Source organism: Ostrea edulis, chromosome 4 (genome assembly GCF_947568905.1).
Source record: "Ostrea edulis chromosome 4, xbOstEdul1.1, whole genome shotgun sequence".
NCBI lineage: Eukaryota > Metazoa > Mollusca > Bivalvia > Ostreida > Ostreidae > Ostrea > Ostrea edulis.
Genome location: NC_079167.1, coordinates 37,591,537 through 37,612,375, shown reverse-complemented (window position 1 = coordinate 37,612,375; position 20,839 = coordinate 37,591,537). Strand labels below are relative to the sequence as shown.

The 20,839-nt window shown below is 35.6% G+C and overlaps 1 protein-coding gene across 5 annotated transcripts in view; it reads right to left on the bottom strand.

The window, feature by feature from the left end:
* LOC125668200 (laminin subunit alpha-2-like) overlaps positions 1-20,839 on the bottom strand; it is a 71,659-nt gene that overhangs the window by 3,317 nt on the left and 47,503 nt on the right. For 3 of the 5 annotated variants that reach the window (XM_048902031.2, XM_048902035.2, XM_048902033.2), the window contains 26 exons: positions 19,263-19,453; positions 17,692-17,834; positions 17,465-17,557; positions 16,557-16,668; positions 16,229-16,385; positions 15,830-16,025; positions 15,600-15,716; positions 15,269-15,423; positions 14,761-14,899; positions 14,347-14,443; positions 13,847-13,963; positions 9,466-9,645; positions 8,801-8,955; positions 8,498-8,647; positions 8,070-8,221; positions 7,825-7,975; positions 7,247-7,404; positions 6,956-7,121; positions 6,601-6,748; positions 5,494-5,629; positions 5,227-5,344; positions 4,814-4,960; positions 3,922-4,061; positions 3,008-3,190; positions 714-1,022; positions 124-466 (listed from right to left, as the gene is read on the bottom strand). In XM_048902031.2, coding sequence (XP_048757988.2) covers positions 124-466; positions 714-1,022; positions 3,008-3,190; positions 3,922-4,061; positions 4,814-4,960; positions 5,227-5,344; positions 5,494-5,629; positions 6,601-6,748; positions 6,956-7,121; positions 7,247-7,404; positions 7,825-7,975; positions 8,070-8,221; positions 8,498-8,647; positions 8,801-8,955; positions 9,466-9,645; positions 13,847-13,963; positions 14,347-14,443; positions 14,761-14,899; positions 15,269-15,423; positions 15,600-15,716; positions 15,830-16,025; positions 16,229-16,385; positions 16,557-16,668; positions 17,465-17,557; positions 17,692-17,834; positions 19,263-19,453 — 4,153 coding nt within the window. Of the gene's footprint in view, positions 1-123; positions 467-713; positions 1,023-3,007; positions 3,191-3,921; positions 4,062-4,813; positions 4,961-5,226; positions 5,345-5,493; positions 5,630-6,344; positions 6,493-6,600; positions 6,749-6,955; positions 7,122-7,246; positions 7,405-7,824; positions 7,976-8,069; positions 8,222-8,497; positions 8,648-8,800; positions 8,956-9,465; positions 9,646-13,846; positions 13,964-14,346; positions 14,444-14,760; positions 14,900-15,268; positions 15,424-15,599; positions 15,717-15,829; positions 16,026-16,228; positions 16,386-16,556; positions 16,669-17,464; positions 17,558-17,691; positions 17,835-19,262; positions 19,454-20,839 lie in introns of all 5 variants that reach the window. The other 2 variants (XM_048902032.2, XM_048902034.2) reach the window with 2 other exon arrangements.

Here is a 20,839-nt window from a genome sequence, read left to right as displayed (position 1 = left end):
GAGGGGGAGTTGGGAGTCAAACTGGGAAAAGTGAACACAATATGATTTTAAACTGTTAATTGTTATAAAACAATTCTTGGTTTATATCAGATATATATACAATGTAATTAGATGGGGACTTACCATATCATTGTTACTAATAGATATATCCATAATACTTCCAACAATTAGAGGAGATATTACGGATAATTTCTTGGTAATCTTCCGTTTATCCATTTCCAACTTCCCATCCACCACAAGGCTGATTCTACGTCGATCTTTAGAAATGATGGCTGTGTGCCACTGTCCATTTGTTACAACTTTTGAGGAGATGAACTTTTTTGCCTTTCCACCATTATTTGTCCAGTACACCGAAACAGATCCGTCTCTTATTTGGGCTGCGACATATTTTGTGTTGTTCTTATTGGTCAGCAGAAATACAGCCCCATCGTCATAAAATGTACGAAAGTCAAAGGAGATCTCAAATCTACAAAGAACAGCTGTTTTAATCATTTTGTGGGAAGAAGCTGATAATTAATAGTACAATGACATATGTGATTAATCAAACTTGTACCAGTAATATTTCATACATTTTACATCTATCGCCACTTTATGCGAGTCAAAAATATTGCTTTGGATCAGATGAACATCCATTCCAAAAAATATTCTTCGCAACATTATGCAATGATTGCACTATGATAATGATCAGTGAATGATGTTGGAGGAGGACTCACGATTCTTGAACCTCTGCAGGATCAATTACAATTTTCCCGTGACTTTTTTCTGAATTCCCAAATATCAGTGAAAAAATATTTTGCTGTAAATCTGGAGTCTGTGCACAGGAATTTGGTGCAATAGATGTGGTGGCTGCAGAAGTGGGGACTTTGGTGGTTGTCGGTGTGGTTGATGTAGTGGTGGTGGTGGTAGTTTTTTTCTTTGAGGTTTGGGCATCTTCTAAGCCGACTGGAACACCATTAGTTGGCAATCTACACCTTCCTATGTCTGCTCTTTCAAACTGGAGGGGGGTATTCAAGTTCAAAATTCTGTTTAAAAAAGACAAAATGTTAATCTGTCCGTGGACTTTAAATATTCGTTTGGTAAACATAACTTAATTCCCTTGAAAATTTTCATTCATCCAATGAAGGAACTAGGTTCATTATCAACGTAATCTGGCTTACATCTGACTGTAATTTTACACATCTACTTAAATAATACTAACATCTGACTGTAATTTTACACGTCTACTTAAATAATACTAACATCTGACTGTAATTTTACACATCTACTTAAATCATACAAGTGTTCTTAGTCTACATCAGTTGTTACATAGGTGGAATATACAAAACAAATAATTGTAATTTTCGTGATAAATCATTAATGTACTACATACAATGTCACATGTATTCTTGGCATTGTTTTTTTCCTTTCAAATATACAAAAATCAAGGTTATAACTAGCTGTTGGGCTTTAAAAAGTATGGGCCACATACTGTAGACGTATTTAATTTCGTGTTGGATTAATTTTTTTATTTTCCTGTCTGGGAGAAAATAATGAAATTAAATCCAACACAAATTTTTTATTTCAGAAAATCTTTATTTGGAGAGCATGTATCACAATATTTTGAGATTGAAAACTTTTGAATTTACTACATTTAGTCAAAAATGCAATTTCAGTAAAAAGTAATCTGAAACAAGAGGCCCATGGGCCACATCGCTCACCTGAGTTATAAATTCACATGTAAAACTTTGATCCCTATTGTGGCCCCACCCTACCCACAGGGTCCATAATTTTAACAAACCTGTTCTATATCAGAAAGCTTTCATGTAAGTTTAAACGTTTCTGGCCCAGTAGTTCTTGAGAAGAAGATTTTTAAAGATTTTCCCTATATATTTGCATGTAAAACTTTGATCTCCTATTGTGACCCCAACCTACACCAGGGGGCCGTGATGTTAAATAACTTGAATCAGCACAATATCAGGACGCCTTCATGTGAGTTTCAAATTTTCTGACCCAGTGGTTCTTGAGAAAAAGATTTTTAAAGATTTTCCCTATATACTGGCAAGTAAAACTTTGATCCCCTATTGTGGCCCCATTCTATCCCTGGGGACCATGATTTGAACAAACTTTAATTTGCATTATGTCAGAAAGCTGTCATGTAAATTTCAACTTTTCTGCCCAAGTGGTTCTTGAGAAGAAAATTTTGTAATGACTCCACCCTATTTTTGCATTTTTGCGATTATCTCCCCTTTGAAGGGGGCATGGCCCATCATTTGAACAAATCCGAATCCCCTTCACCCATGGATGATGTGTACGGAGTTTGACTGAAATTCACCCAGTGGTTCTGGAGAAGAAGAAAATGTGAAAAGTTTACAGATGCAGACAGACGATGGACAACCGGTGATCAGAATAGCTCACTTGAGCTTTTAGTTTTCAGTTGGTGAATACAATAAAAGTAATTGAAACATTCTAATTGCTTGGGTGAAGCAATTTAATGACTCAAGCTTAAAAAGATCACAAAGTAATGATTTGTTTTGGAATAGGTGTTAACATCAACTTGCTTGATCTAACAAATCATATATAAATGGCGCATGTATCGTAACGGTATTTAGGTAAGTAAGGATTTCAGATAAGCAACCTTGTTGATACTTGGTATGCATGTATTTTTTCCATAACTTTTAAGTGATTTCAAACAACGAAAATACACACGAAATCATGTTCACTACAAAAACAATGAAATTTTCCCCCAACAAAATTAAATACATCCACAGTGTGATCAAATTAAAGTATCGCCTTATCTCAGTGTTGTACATGTATATTTAAAAAAGATTTTGTCAATGCATTTGTCCCATAATTCGCATTTTAAAAATTGCCTACCAATTTTACTAGAAAATAACAGACATCATAATTTCGTGACTTCATATTTCAAACTAAGAATCAGGGCCAGATATGACCGTTGTCCTTTGTTTTTAGATCACTTTAGGTATGGGAATCAGATAATCCCCATTATCTAAAGATCAGACACACATACTTTTGATTAATGATGACATCACTGACACATCCCTCCAGCCCCTGTGTGTTGGCTGCCATAGCTTGTCCCTGGGGAAAGTTGAGGTTAATAACACCTCCTATATACAAATGGTCCACACTGACTTCCTTCCGCTGTAGAGTAACTTCCTCCAGCTGTTCCTCATCATCAACATACACAGTGATCCTAAAACCAAGATAAAATTTCAACTTCCTCATCAACATACACAGTGATCCTAGAACCAAGATAAAATTTCAACTACCTCATCATCATCAACATACACATTGATCCTAGAACCAAGATAAATTTCAACTTCTTCATTATCAACATACACAGTGATCCTAAAACCAAGATAAAATTTCAACTTCCTCATCATCAACACACAGTATTCCTAGAACCAAGATAGAATTTCAACTTCCTCATCATCAACACACAGTAATCCTAGAACCAAGATAAAATTTCAACTTCTTCATCATCAACATACACAGTGATCCTAAAACCAAGATAAAATTTCAACTTCTTCATCATCAACATACACAGTAATCCTAGAACCAAGATAAAATTTCAACTTCCTCATCATCAACACACAGTAATCCTAGAACCAAGATAAATTTCAAGTTCTTCATTATAAACATAGTGATCCTAAAACCAAGATAAAATTTCAACTTCCTCATCATCAACATACACAGTAATCCAAGTACCAAGATAAAATTCCACCTTCCTAATCATCAACATACACAGTAATCCTAGTACCAAGATAATATTTCAACTTCCTCATTATCAACATGCGATAAATTTTCAACTTAAAATTTACTATTATAAGTCTGTTATTAAATGACACAAAACATCACATTATGAATAATCTAGCACATTATTTTTGTCAAACAATAAAACTTTTTTTAAAATGCAAAATTGACCTGTTTCCAACTTTCTGGATGGCTACATTGTGCAACTGTCCATCATTAAATAATTTGGATGTTGTTATCTTTTTGGGGAGACTGTTGGTACTAAATCTTCCTTCAACTTTACCATTAGATAGCACTATGGAGTAGAAGTTCTGAAAATAAACCACACTGACAAATTAGTGGAGGAGCTCTAATCACACTTTGCAAATCACAATACCATGACAAATGTTAGAATATAATTAAATGATGATGTCTGTGGTAAATATGTTCCCTGCAATACTTCAACTCTCAAAAATTTTGGAGGTTAGAAAGTGTCTCAGAAAGACAGTGCTTACAAGTAATACTAGGTCACTGTCTCAGAAAGGCAGTGCTTACAAGTAATACTAGGTCACTGTCTCAGAAAGGCAGTGCTTACAAGTAATACTAGGTCACTGTCTCAGAAAGACAGATGGACAACAAAGTAACATAATTGAGTTTGCATTCAATAATTATTTGAACAAAAGATACTTATAATCTTGTAAATTTGTCTAAACATTTTACATAAATATCTATGACAAAAGAGATACCTCATTTACATAAATAAATATGAGGGGGTGGGGGGTCCATGCAGTACCTTTTCAACAGATGCAACGGGGCCTGAGAAACCACTGATTAATTTTTTTTGGCCTTATTGATTAGAACATGTGAAACAGTTTGTAAATATTCAGTTTTGAGTAATTCTTTGTACCTTGATCGAGGACAGCATATTCTCCTACTCATTTTACAACACTATGGATATGATATATTTCTTAAATCAAATTAAAAGTATTCCTCCAGAATCACTTTCTCACAGACAGACATGTAATACCTAAATGGGACTATTCTACATAATTCTACCAATGAGACATAACTACAAACTACCCACCCTTTGATCATTATCATAGGCCAAGAGAAGGAGGGCGTCCTTCTGTGTAGTTCGGAAGGACAGTGAAACATCTGCCGTATCTAACAGCATGCTAGCTGCCGTGTACTTGGCAAATCCATTGCCATAAAATCCTATTGTCCTGTAGCCCTGCAAATGAAATCAATTCATATTGTTTTATTATTTTTTCCATCTACATACAAATGTACATGTATTTTAAGATTGTACTTAAAGAGAGACTGAGAGAGAAGAGATAAAAAGAAAGAGAGCAAGCAAGAAAATGTGTCCCCCCGACTGTACTAAGCTCCAATACATGTATCCAATTCTATTTTATTCCTATACTGACAATTAAGTGCCCTCCAACAACCCTTCATCTCCATCCCTCATCCACTTCTTAATGAAAACAAAATACAGACCTCATCTGGACAGCCATTGGTGACCCCTACAGTTTCTCCGGTCAGCAGATCCTGAGCGAAAGTCTGAAGTTGGACTTGTCGAAGGCAGCCTAGGAATCCAGTTCTATTTATATTTCCCCTGTAGAAACATCATTTAACATATTCATTTATCAATATCAGCAATTGATTTCATGATTTTACATGGGTGTCTTCTAGGAAGTGATTTTCAAATTCTTTATATCATACTCCGAATCTTATTTTAAAAAATATTACTTGATGTCTACATACCATTTCAGAAAAGGTTGCAGATCATAACTTTCAGGAATTCCTCCAAAATAGAGTGGTCTCCCTTTCATTTCTAACCCTGTGTTACTGCCAGGAGCAGTGAGATATTTCATATCAGTACCATCCACCTGAAGGTAAGCTAAAACAGAAAAGATATCATTACTGCTCTACAGATAATAACATAACATCTCAGAATATTGTTTTACAGTTCTTTCACAGTTAATTGAATCTATCTCAAATCTCAAAAAAGCAGTAACTTCTTAATTTTAATATTTTGAGTCAAAGAAACTTCAGTGTTAGCGATGTTTATGATTTAATGCAAGGATACACTTCTACAGGTACCACACACAAGAGTACAGGTGTATAAAGTGCAGTTAGTATCAATGAAAAGTATCACTTCACACCAGGTATTGTTTAAAAACATGCTTGTACAGGTGAAGGTCGCTTACATCTATCTACGAGTACATATACACATTACTAATTCAGGGAAGATAACTCAAGAGGATCAGGGAAAGGCTAATTGTTAGTAGTCAACATTATTGCCAGACAAAGCAAGGCTTTATTATATAAAACAGCAGAAGCCATATGTTATGTGTGACATTCCAAATATGGGTTGTGGATCAAACAGTGCATTAGTTGGTCTCTCGTGAAATATGTAAAATATGTGTTAAATGAAGGCACTTTACTCCCTAAATAAAACTATCAAAATCAATCCTTGCAAGAAATATAGAAGTTACCTGAAATAATATTAACTAATTTTTAGATTGAACCTTTTTTTTTTTGGTTTTCTTGACAAAGAAAACCAACTAATATTTTGTTTGATTGCCTAGTGATATATCCGAGTCATTTAATACCCTGTAACCCATCTCTCTCGGCTTGTATTCGAACCCATGAATTGTTAGCGTAAGTTTTATTGGATTCCAAACGTGCAAAACTAACACCTCCCAGGTAAAACTTCAAAACCACTCGTTTATTTTCAAGTGCAAGTGATAAAAAATCACCCTGTAATAAATAAATAGTGTGTTACTACGTGATCTGTAACGACAATGCATTAGTTTGTGGTGGATGGGTTAGCAGCAGCGCCTGATGGGCCGCCTGTGATCTCAGTACCAGTCAGATCTTGCCGCTCCGACACAACAGTATGCCACTTGTTATTGTTATATGCGAAATTGCTGGAAAGTGAAAGATAACTTCTGCCACCAGTATATATCTGCAGAACCACTTTCTGATCTTGTAAACCAACATATAGAAAATCTCCCTGGAATCACAGTCAAGAAAAAACATACAAAATAAGAAAAAACAGAAATTCAGTAAGCGTTCATTCACAATTGTTATATTAGCAGTTACTTATAATATGCTCTTCAATTTGCATTTTTTTTTATCAGAGTAACCTGAACTTTAAAGTTGATCCTTTGAAAATTAAAAAAACTGCAGAGAAAATTAAATATATGAGCTCTCCACCTACAGTTTTGTTATTTCCAGTGAAGAGTAAGATAGCATCCCTCCAGAAAGTTTTGAACTCCATCTTGATGTAAAATTCTGTGCTTCTGTAGGACCTGATCTGAGGTTTGGCGGAGTAACCAAAACCATCAAAGTGGAACGTGCCCGTCTGCTCCGCAGTGGCTGTCGGCCTGGTGAACAGAGAGCAGAAAGTGAGCACAATTCAAATGTGAAAACACTGTAAATTATTCCATTAGTGCAAACAAAATGAATTGGAATTTGTCTGCTTCAAGTTAGATCCATAAAAACTACTGACACATTTCTGCAGCCCCAGCAGCCTTGTTCAGTGGAAGTCTTGAAGTTATGTAGTCCAATTTTCTTATCATCAATGTACATTTCATTCATACATCCAGAGAAGTTCGCCGAGCTGCTCAATTCTTTTGACCTCTGAAACAGATGTAATTCTTTTGACCTCTGAAACAGATGTAATTCTTTTGCCCTCTGAAACAGATGTCTTTCTCCATAAAAACTATTTCAACCTTCAAAAATAAAGCTTTTTAATACATGTATTACCAGTAGATCTGTTGTGAGCTAATACTCAATACCCGTCCAAACTTTGATGAGAGTAATATCCATCAATACAGAATCAAACAATTAGACAGATAAAATAATCTTTAAAAGTGCCCTGTAAAAGGTAAAGTGGATACAAATTGACTGACTGGTACGAGATATTAGACTGGCCATCTGTGAACCAGAATACCCCCTCCTTTGTAGTAGGACATGTTTCTACTTAAAAAACTTCCTAGATTTTATATGGCACACAGATATTTATGTGTTAATTAATGCAATTAATGTAAAGTTTAATTACTGCATGAAAAGTACATCTATGCTTACATTTATGCCAAATGGTACACCAGACACATAGAGTTCAGAGTTCTCGTCCAGCTTCAGGAAAGATCGGCCAACAGGGGACACCCCAGTGACTTTTTTGGTTTCATTCAGATCCGAGAGTTTACTAACCAATAATGTTCCTATTCTTCCAAGTCTGAAGTTTACAGTGATCACAATACTAATATCATACACTACAAAGGTTAACAGATATGGACAAGATCAACTTTGATTTAGAATAACTCCAATACCTGTCAGCTTTGACATGGTACCACTTGTCAATGGTTCTGATGAAGTTAGCCTCATTCTGAATGGGGAGGTCACTTGTGACACTACCAACACCTGCTCCAACATTCCAGGAAAACTGAATCTTTGCATTGATCATTTCCAATGCTAGAAATTCCTACAAAGAGAGTTTTCATTGCACTAAACTAGAATATGATAAAAGCAGAACTATCGCTTACAAGGTGGCTGATAATTCTTTCTAATTCAAGTGAATTACACACAGACTCAAAGGGTTGTTCAAAACCAATTAACCCAACACTTACTAAAAAAAAAACCTGCATATATTCAAATAAATCAAAGCTTTACACCTATCTTCAATGAATAGCAACCAAATTCTGCGTACATAAGTGAATTTCCTATAAAATCGTCACTTTAAACTGTGACCGTCACCTACTGTAGGGGACCTCTGTAACAGCAGAATGATCTGGTCAGTGGTAGTGTTGTTTGTCTTGAAGGAAAAGCTGATTTTGTTGGTGACCCCAGGGACAGACTTGGAGTGGTAGGATCTCACACACTGTCCGCTGGCTGACAGAGACACCTTCACCTGTAAATAAAACAATTCAGGCTGCACACTGCACTGGCAAAAATACTAGAGATTTTACCTACAGTCTGATAATAATCCCGTTTAAAGATTCATTTTATTTTTGCTCTTGTTCTTTTGTACATGCAAATTCTGGATTATTGTGTGATCCCTCACCTTTTCAGCTTGAGCACGAGCTTGTTTGATGTTGTCCCTCAGCATCTTGAGTTTGTCGTTGAGTCTGGACTCTGCTGTCATGCTTCTGTTTGCCGCTGACTCCACCCCCTCCACAATGTCACCTATCTTCTTCACGTTCTTCGCTGCTGTGTCGACTACAAAAACAAAATCCCCGTTATTATTATTCTAACTTTGTATCATTAATATGCAAGATTTTGACCCCCATTAAAATGAAAAATAATGATTGCACCTCCAACAAAATTGATTTGTTAAAATCAATGTCAACTGGTGTTGCCCTGCGACTATAAGGGGTCTGTAAAACTTTAAAGGAGATAAAATGGCTGCTACCCTACCATTCTGCCATCACTTTGCATGTTTCGTTGGCAGTATCACTTACAGCTGATCAATCTTTATTTAGGGCTTTCCTTCCACGTATGTAATGTCAAAGATCGTGTTTCTTACATCGTGAAATAAAAACATGGCTTGCTTTGAGCATACAATATGGCATAATACTGAAGGGAAAAATTACTTGAATTAATTTAATAAAATAGTGATCGGTGTAATAACTTCGATTTTACTGACAATGTCTTTGGTTCTGTGGTAGATTGGTGACAAACAATATAATATGGGGTTCAAAATCTTAATAAATGTACATTGGAACTTACTTGAATTTTCTATGCTTTCAAATATGCCATCAAAGCTGACATCTTGAATTCGGTTAAATTTTGGGATAAGATCGTTCTTTATGTTACTATCCACATTTCCAACGGTTTCCTCCAAGGTTTCTAGATCATCAGCTGTCTTGTCTACGTTATTGGAAACCTTCACAGTCCTGTCTCCGAGATCTATTACAACAATAACGAACAATTACTGAAACATATTACAGCCCTGTCTCTGAGATCTATTACAACAATAACGAACAATTACTGAAGCATATTACAGCCCTGTCTCTGAGATCTATTACAATAATAACAAACAATTACTGAAACATATTACAGCCCTGTCTCTGAGATCTATTACAACAAGAGGTACTGTGAGCAATGCTCACTAAGAATACCCCCCGCTTACCCCAATCTCCCAAAGGGTGTTGTTATTGCAATTCACCTTTGAATTAGAACGCTTTACCCGATATAGTATTGCGTTGTGTGACGACACAATTGAATGAGACGATTGAACAATTTGAATGACATGTTTGATGTAATACAGCAAGAGTTTTCATTGGCCGATTACAGCCCACCCACTTTCTCGAGCGGATTCAGTGTAGCTGGAGAACTGTACATAGCTCTCTGAAAAGATCCACCTCTTATAAAAACCTTCGATTTACGGGTCACAAAAAGCTGCGGACGGTTGAGGCCTGAAATCGGTGTATTCTTGTGTTGCTGTCTCATAAACTCAATATAAAAAAATCTTAACATATTTTCCTACTATATACTTGCGTCCAACATACCTTCAAATATTCATTAAAGCCACACATCACCCGAAAACTCGCAGCTTCAAATGATTTCGTTTGTTGACGTAGCCATGTTAGGTAGCCGGTCAATTCGAACTCTTGCTATTGGTATCTATTCATAAAATCGGTTGTAAGTTATGTATTCGCTCATCATTTATTATCAACACGAATAATTAATAAAAATTAAAACATTTTTGTACCAGTTTTTGTAAAGGTAAAATAAGCTGTAGATGAACGAATATGCTACATAAGGACATTAGATGGAGACCGGCCGGCGCGGCCGCTCATGACTAATGAAAGCCGCACTGCCGTGAGTTTAGCTATTTGAATAATTATCATTTAATAGGATTGGGGTGGTATATTATTTAAACAATTTAGCTAAAATATTTGTGGGGTATTAGTACACATCTAGACGCTATTGTGCCAATATGGAAATGAACCGGGATTCGAATTGACTGGCTTCCTAACATGGCTACGTCTACAAACGAAATCATCAAAAGCTGTGATCGAGTTTTTGGGTCGTATGGGGCTTTAATAAATATTTGAAGGCAAGTTTGGACACAAGTATAGTAGGAAAATATGTTAGGAATTTTTTTTATATTACATTTATGAGACAACAACACAAGAATACAACTTTTTCTCTTTCTTCCTTTGAAGTTTTTTTTCCATCTAGCATCTGGCCGTCATGTTTTCAAATGCTGACTACTCCCGTATAAGGGAATTTGGGCGGACTTATACATATGGACCAATGAGAGTTTCTGTTGCATTTCGCAATTGTATTACAAACAGATTCAATTGTGTCGTCACACAACGCAATACTATATCGGCCAAAGCGTTCTAATTCAAAGGTGAATTGCGATAATAGGTAATACTTCAGTATTATGATCCAAAAGGTATCTAGGAACACAGCATCTCCATGCGATGAAAAAAGCCATTAAAGAATTTAAATGGAAACCATATTGCTACTTCGATGTCCAGTGCACTTGACCTTTGACCTTTTGACCCCAAAATCGATAGGGAACATCTTCATCCCATGGGTAGTCCATATGTATGATATGGTGACTGGAGGTGGAAAGGATAACACTTTAGAGCCCGGAAACCATATTGCTACTTCGATGTCCAGTGCACTTGACCTTTGACCCCAAAATCAATAGGGAACATCTTCATCCCATGGGTAGTCCATATGTATGATATGGTAACTGTAGGTGGAAAGGATAACGCTTTAGAGCCCGGAAACCATATTGCTACTTCGATGTCCAGTGCGCTTGACCTTTGACCTTTTGACCCCAAAATCGATAGGGAACATCCTCATCCCATGGGTAGTCCATATATATGATATGGTGACGGTAGGTGGAAAGGATAATGCTTTAGAGCCCGGAAACCATTGCGTCTACAGACGGACGGACAGACAGACGGACAACCCGATTCCAGTATACCCCCCCCACAACTTGTTGCGGGGGGTATAATAATAACGGAACAATTACTGAAACATATTACAGCCCTGTCTCTGAGATCTATTACAATAATAACAAACAATTACTGAAACATATTACAGCCCTGTCTCTGAGATCTATTACAATAATAACAAACAATTACTGAAACATATTACAGCCCTGTCTCTGAGATCTATTACAATAATAACAAACAACTAGACATGATCTCGTTGCGAGCAACGAGTAGGTCTTCCGTCCGATTTGTTGATGCACTCGGAGTTAAAAAAAGAAAAGAAAGACAAATGAGTCCCAATTTAGTTTCCGACTTTAAGACACTTTAGATATAATCAATTTTTCATATCATAAGCTTCTGAAGCAAAGTTGCGGTGAAATTCGTTTGAAATTCGACTCTCCAGGCGAGCCATAAGGCCCGCGGGCCTATTTCTTGATGTCATTTGTTAGCCCTCTATAGACTCAACAACTTTAGTTCTATATGTCTTTACAAAATATTTACCTGTAAAAAGTTATTGAGATCGACCGATATCGACAAAAAATCGACTCTACAGGCGAGCCATTAGGACCATAGGCCTATTTCTTGATATCAATCGATAGATCTCGATAAACTGAACAACTTTTGTTCAATATGTCCTTACAAAATATTTACCAGTTACAAGTTTTTGAAATCGACTGATATCGACAAAAATCGACTCTACAGGCGAGCCATGAAGCCCACAGACCCATTTTTTGATATTGATCGATAGGTTATGACACATTGAACAACTTTTGTTCAATAATGCTTTTCCAAAAATATGTCGTTTTAAAGATATGAGGCGTCAAATATTTACGATTTTGGCCCTTAAAATCCCTTATTACGTAACATATGACCTACTTTTTGATTTGATAAGAACAAGCTTGTTTAGATGAACATTTCCGCTTCAATGACTTATTACAAAATATTAATAGTTTCTGAGATATTCTCATAAACCTTTGGACCCTTCTGGGCCCCTAATTTAAAGGGTCAGCCCCTTTTGCTTGATATCGTAAGAAAGGTCATGACATTTCAAACATTTTTTGTTCAACAAGTATTTAGAAATTCTTTACCGTTCTCGAGTTATTTCTAGAAGTAATTTTTAGGGGCCAAACTGTAGCTCCCTAACGGGGCTACATAAGGTAAAAACGAAATATGCATATTGTCCAGATCATCATTCTGAACAACTTTTGTTCTTTATTGCTTTTCAAAATATTTGTCGTTTTCGAGATACAAGGGGTAAAAAATTTATGGTTTTGGCCCTTAAAATCCCTTATTACGTAACATATGACCTAAATTTTTATATGAATAGATTTGGATTGTTGAGATGAACATTTTTTGTTCTTTGACTTATACCAAAATATTAACGATTTTTGAGATATTTGATCTAGACTTTGAGCCCTTCTAGATCCCTAATTTAAGGGGCTAGCCCCTAAATCTTGATATTTTCGAAAAGATCTCGTAAATGTGCACAACTTTTGTTCTACATGTCTTAACAAAATATTTGCAAGAAAAAAGATATTGGAGATCAAAGGTCAAAAATCGCCGAAATCGGCGAAAAATTTTGGCATCCATTTTTTCAGGTCCAGGCGAGCTTTTAGGCAAATCGCCTCCGGTAAAATCGAATCCCCCACAAATCTTCTAAAATGTTTACTCTATCTTGTGTAGAAATTTCAAGACTCTAGCTTCAAAAGTAACGGAGGAGATGTGTGGACAACAAGGCCCTTCAAAAAGTCACTAAAAGAGAGATAACTCCTGACCGGAAGTGACGTCAAGCACGAAATTTTGCAAGCAAAGTCTCGTCACCAAAAGACATCTTTCCTGAAAATTTCGTGAAAATCGATCGAGAAATGGCTGAGAAAAACGCGTGTACTACCAAGGAAAATAATAATAATAATAATGAAGAAGAAGAACGCGAACAATAATAGTAAGGTCTTCCGCAGGAGACGGAAGACCTTAATTACTGAAACATATTACAGTCCTGTCTCTGAGATCTATTACATTGAAAATGACAATAACGAACAATTACTGAAACATATTACAGCCAATAAGTTTCCCTCACAAGAGAAGTGCTATACAATGTATTTTTTGTTAATTCCAATCCCGCTTGTGTGATCTGAAGTCTCTAAACTCACCTTTTGGCAGCTGATCTAGTGCTTCCTTAATATCAGCATGACCCTGCTTGATTATGCCTTGTTCTTTTTCCACACGAAGCAAATCTTCATTCAGAGTGTTTAAATGCTTGTCTAGACCTAAAATGGACAAATCTAATTATATAAAATGTGACCTTAATCTTTGAAAATCTGTTATGCTGAATATGAAGCGGTTGAAAATGCATTCTCCGTCATAATCTCATTGTAAAATTGACCTAAAAATTTACTGGTGTCTCTCCCTTCATCAACTTACATTCAACATATTCTATGACCAGTGAATATATCATGTCACAAGTGTTGCGATACAAAGTGTGTATATATGCAGACAGTAAGGGTCATAATCATAACCTGTATTTTAAAACTAATATCAGCCTGTAATTAACTAGTTAAGATGCCATTGAAAAACCAAACTTTCATTACAAGTCATCACAACTAAGCATGAGCTGATAAAGTACCTGTATTCATCAACAAGTCGGACATACCTGGAACTTTGCTCAGGGTTTTACTGGCTTGTTTGAGCAGCTCCCTGCTCCGGTTAAGTGAGCGAGATACTTCATCTGTAATATTCTTCACACCTGCCTGTTCACAGCAAAGAAAATGTAACATTTACTGAATGCATGGACATTCTATACAACAAATTTGCAACATAAGCAAATACATATGCAACAATAGGTACAGTGTATTAGGAAAAATGCATCACATATACATTCTTCAAACGTGTGTATTCTTAAGACTGTGGTATTTGTTTATCAATGATTCCCCTCCATCAAATCTCTTGTGAAAATGAATAAATTACATATTAACCTACAGGTTAATAGGCTGGTACATGAGAGTCCTAAACAGAATGTGTGTGGCAAGGGAAATTGATAAGCACACTCATTCTAAGCTAAACCTACAATTTGGATGGAGTCCTCTGCCGCCTTGATGGCACGTTTGGCGGCCTCCTCCGCCTCATTCACAGCCTTCACAATATTGCTGTACACTTGGGCTGCCTTCAGGGGATCCGCAGCATCTGCTTTGGTTTTTTCGAACTCTCTAATGTAAAGATTAGATAACATATATGTTATATATGAGTTCTTGATTTTAATCATTTGATTAACACTTACTGTTGCATGAAACGTACAAAACTGTAGCATGTATACCACCAGATAATGCATACTGCAAAAGTGGTTATTTACGCTGGGGGTTAAGGACTCGATTTTCCATGCTCAACATTACACGTGGGGGAAGAATACGTGGTAAGTAAATATAATATATATTATATAAAAAATTTATAACTATACATGTGGGGGAAAATAACGCACTTTTTATGTGACCGCATAATTAGTGTAAATTTCCCCCACATGTAAATAACCACTTTTACAGGAAGTCAAATCATTTCACAATATCAACAAAAATCTTCACCTTTCCAACTTCTCAGCATAGTCTGACAGGCCCCTAGCATGACTCTCTGCAGCTCGGACTTTGGCCTCGGCTTCTGTTATCTGACTTCTACTGTTTACTTTTTTTCTCAGTTCTGGCAAAATCTGATCAAAGATGCTTGCTTTTCTTTCTATATCCTAAAACAGAACAAGTATTGTTACATTCATATACATGCTGTCGGAGTGCATATACATCCAAACAACAAGACTGCAGCAACTCGGCTCAGTCAGTCAAGTTTTAAAAAAAATATTATTCCTTGTTCAACTGTTTTAAAAGTTTTACAATACTTTTTAAAAGATGACGGAGTGACTACCTTGATGTTGTCCTTGGCTTGGTTGAGTTCCCCTGCTGACTCGATGTTGAACTGGTGGCCATCCCCTAATATCTTCACAGTGTTATCATGTACAAGGTCTACATCCACCAACAGGTCCTGAAATATACACCTCATATACAACACCAAGTAAACAGTAACGTTCACAATATGTTTTAATAGCTACATTTACACAACTCCATTTTGATACATATGTACTTTAACAACTGTACCTCCGTTTGATTTTGCTTTCTGACAATGTTATTGATCATGTTTAACACTTCATCTGACTGACTCTGGGATTCATTGGAATGTTTCTGGAGGTCCATGAGTTTCTCCATTATGGCCTGAATTTCCTCCATAACGCCAGAGGTATTTACGAGTGTGTTCCTCATATCCAATATTGTTTCCGACAGCTTTTCTGATAATCTGGAAAGTTTGATAAATTGCAAAGTATCAAACCTGAAGTCTTGCTGATGAAAATGTCTATGATATTGAGGATAATAGATACCATCTCAAATAAGACACAAAGTGGGTAAGATATCTGTCTATATATATATACATCTAACATCCCAAAGTAATACATGCTATAGATATAAATGTACAAGAGTACAAGATAATTTTCCACCTACTTGTTCTCATCGAGTGTTCTCTGTAGATTTTTGGAGAAATCTCTGTCTTTGATGTCCTTTAAAATGGCCCTGACTTTCTCCAAGGCGTCTGTGACGTTTATTCCACTTTTGTTGTGGAAGAGACTCTGAACGATATCCACCAACTTCTCCACAAATTCTGAAAGAATTGCATCTTTCTTAAAGCAGTGGAATATATGGATAGATTAGTTAGTGTATTGTTATAACCTTCTGGCCAAAGTATAAACAGGCATGCAAACCCAGACAACCTTCTGTTTTCAAATCAACCAGCTTTATGTCGTACAACGTCTCCATTGCTGACTGTTCTCACCTTTCATGTCTTTGACTGTGTTGTTGAGATCGACTTCTAAGTCCGTGGCATTCTTCTTCAGCGTGACAGCTTTCTCCTCCAATGGTCCTGCCTTAAGTTTAGCTCTCCTGGACTACAACATTCAAATTTCATTTTCATATAGACGATAAAAACCTAATCTGTAAAATGAGTCATTGTTTCAATAAAATTCCTTATAGTTTCTACTTTTAAAATATGACACTTTTTTCTGAAGTGACTGGAATTTAACTTTATGCATAATCTTTTCTTGTATCACAGGTTCCCTCAAATCATGGTACTCAGGTATTCTAGATTTTTTGCTAAAACATCACCAATGTTGAAAACAATGTATTTCTTTCAAAGAATGTCTGATTTTATTTCAATTCAATGGTTAGACATAGATTTCCATGACATGTAAAATTTTCTATGAAATTCCTTGTTCCACAATATTATGAGACCCTGATACAATCTAGTAGACGTGCATATGGATTAATGGTAATGTTTTATCATGGTATCTTGAATGAAAGCTGCAATAGTATATAATGTCTTAACTACTGAATCAGATCCATTTACTCAAACACAAGTTAGATTTAACTGATAGTCAACATATAATTTAAAAGTTAATAGCCAGTTAACTGGCAGTTAAAGTGAACTAAATTTTGTGTAACTGGGGCCGACATATAAAAAAGAAATTCTGAAATTTCATATTAGTAGAAGGAAAGTTAACTGCATGAGACAATTAGAATTGACACGAAAGCTATACGTGACAGTTCACCATGAACATTCAGCAACAAGCAATAGGAAACAAATAGAAAACAAAGCAGTAAAATACATGTCATGAACACTAAAAAGATTAGCATAGCATATACAAGTACACTACACACGCACTACACAGCACATATATCACTCACTCTGGTGAGCAAGTCCTGTGCCTCTTTCTCAATGTCCCTTGTCTGATTTTTCAAATGACCCAGTTCAGCATTCCTAATGGTCTCCAATTCATCCTGATTTTGTTTGAAAATAAAATTAATTACTCTTAATCATAAACTAATTTGTCAAACTTCTCAACAGGTACACAGAATCCGTTTTCTTTATAAAATGCCTCTGGATTCTGTTTATGCACGTGTACCATACCAACCTTGAGTAAGTCAGTTTCATTTTTGATTTTCCAGAGCTCATTCCACGGGACAGGAAGTTTACCAGTGAGGTTCACTTGAAGGGTCATATTTCTGAGGTCATCGAGTTCACTCATCAGGTCAGCAGTACAACCTTCATCACATGCTGAAAGATAAACAAAAAATCACACTAAATAATACAATTCATTTGATATCTATAGAAGCAAAGATGTGTTTGTGAAACTTTATATCCCCATGGCAAAAATCAATTGCAGTAAATCTAACATTGAAACCACCTTGATTAGTTACATAGATTTGAACTTAAACCATCAGTTCATCAAGAATGAAATCTCAATTTCATATGGTTCAAAGTGTAATTCAGATTAAAGTTGTGGACAGTGGAAAGAGACAGCTAGGCCAAAAACATGTCCTTAATCTTCAATCTGAAGGGGAAGGGGGTATAAATAACAAGAATTTCCCCTTTAAAAACCTGCAAAATATTTTTTCTTGATGTTTACAGTAATTTATAACAAGAGGCCCAAAGACCACATCGCTCACCTGAGTTATCTTGGCTCATATCTGAAGACTTTCCATATATATTTGAATGTAAAACCGTAGTCCGTATTGTGGCCCCAACCTACCCCTGGAGGCCATGATTTTTCCAAACTTGAATCTGCACTATGTCAGGAAGCTTTCATGTAAATCTCAGCTCTTCTGGCTCAATGGTTCTTGAGAAGATGATTTTAAAGATTTTCGCTATTTATTCTCATGTAAAACTTTGATCCCCTATTGTGGCCCCAACCTACCCCCAGGGGCCATGATTTGAACAAACTTGAATCTGCACTATGTAAGGAAGCTTTCATATAAATTTCAGCTGTTCTGACTCATTGGTTCTTGAGAAAAACAATTTTTGTAAGATTTTCCCTATATATTTCTATGTAAAACTTTGATTCCCTATTGTGGCCCCAATCCGGGGGGGGGGGGGGGGGGGGATGATTTGAACAAACTTGAATCTGCACTATGTCAGGAAGCTTTCATTTTCACCCTATTTTTGCATTTTTGTGATTATCTCCCCTTTGAAGGGGGCATGGCCCTTTATTTGAACAAACTTGAAAGCCCTTTACCCAAGGATGCTTTTGGTCATCTTTGGTTATAATTGGCCCAGCGGTTCTTGAGAAGAAAATGAAAATGTGAAAAGTTTACGACACCACCGCTGCCGCCAGACAACGGACAAATCTCACTTGAGCCTTTGGCTCAGGTGAGCTAAAAACCTATAAAATATTGTTCATTGATGTTCATGGCAATTTATAAAAACCTGCAAAATCCATTTTCTTTTTTAAGTCTACAGCAATTTATAAAAACCTGCAAAATCTATTTTCTTTCAAGAATCTTTTTAAGTTCAAAGCAATTTATACAAACCTACAAAATCTATTTTCTTTAATGTTTATAGCCAGCTATTTTAAAGATAAAGACCCCATCATTTCAAAATTTATTTACCCTCCACTTCTCAAAATATATGATCTGAAGACATTGATTAGATTAATATGTTGTAAATATTTGAAAATATTGAGCACACTAGTATCTAACTACTTACAGACACATTGTCCGTCTTCAACAGCATATCTGGGCTGACATCCATCACACTTATCCCCTGTTATTCCAGGCAAACACTGACATTGCCCGCGAGCATTACAAATAGTGGACACAGAACCTTGTGGATTACACTTACAAGGCTGACACTTTCCACTGGGTTGTCGCGGGTTTCCATAGTAACCTTCTGCACACCTAAAAATATTTTAATTTGTATAAATGTCAATATTTATGCAAGAAGAAGCAGTTTTTAAGTATGAAAGAACTACATGTGATCATAAGGGTTCTGTTTGGAACCCTAAAATTCAGTTATGCTTTTGCTCCAAAATAGTGCTTTGTGCAAAATTCTTGATGCATTCCTAATTTGACAAAATTAGCTAAATTTAGATCATTATGACATCAAAACAATAACATATAAAATGACTATTATTAACACGGTATTTCTTCAGAAATCACTGAGTGCAGGCGTAGACAAGTTCAATGTTTATGCCATAGATATACCGTTTTCTAGTACACTCAAGTAACAGAAAAAGAATGTTTTGTTTATTAGTAAAGCTGCACTGTATTTTCTGAAGAAAAGCATGCTAAAAAATGTGGTGCACTTTGTTTTCTGAAAAAGAAAGCATACTCCAAAATATGTATTTTTAAAATGATTTTGCGTAAAATTGTTTTACTTTTGAAACCATATATTCAAAATGACTGTTAACATTAGAAACAAATTATATGCAACTATTGAACACTCTCTTTTATCAAATAAAAAAGTTTTGTCTGTTTTCAAAGCTTTGAAATTTCTAGTTTTAAGGGAACCAGAAAAAAAGTTGTTATCATTATATAGTCCCATTTAAAAAATAATCTCATTAAACTTTGTAAATCAAACACTTATAACCTACGAATACGTTGAATTTAAAAACAGCAAATAAAGTAAAACACAATAATAACAAAAAAACACAATACAATCCAAATACTCCATCAAGACAAAAAAGATTACCCTAAACTCCTTGCAGAAGTAAAATCAAACAGCAATAACAAGCAAGCTAACAAGTACATGCTTCAAATTCTGAAGAAAAGACCAAATACGTCCTTCAGTCCACAGTCCACTCAAATCTGTTATGACATGAGAAAGAAGTGAATAATTTCCCAATATGACAGAGTAAACTTCTCCTAAGGAACAGCTTTGAGTGGTTGTAATTGGTGGGGGATAATTAGAGCCTTATAACAACATCTCCTCCCCCTAGTATTGTCATTCAGTAGCAGGAATAATTACCTGCACATAAGCAGATTAGTGTCCACTTAAATACAGGCTGGTTTAAAGCTTTCATTCAATTTCTTGTTTTTCTTTATTTGATTCACAAGCAATAGAACATATATATATATATATATATATTTTGAAAGGTATCAAAATTCATACATATGTCAAACATTGAAAAAAAATTGCTTGCTCAAAGAAATAACATGTAATAAATAGGGATTACATATAAACACATTTAAAGTAGGTATTAAACTATTTAAGTCATTATTTTTGTCTTATGTCTATACTTCACAATAAGTTTTTTAAATTTTAGATTTCTAAAGAACAATTGA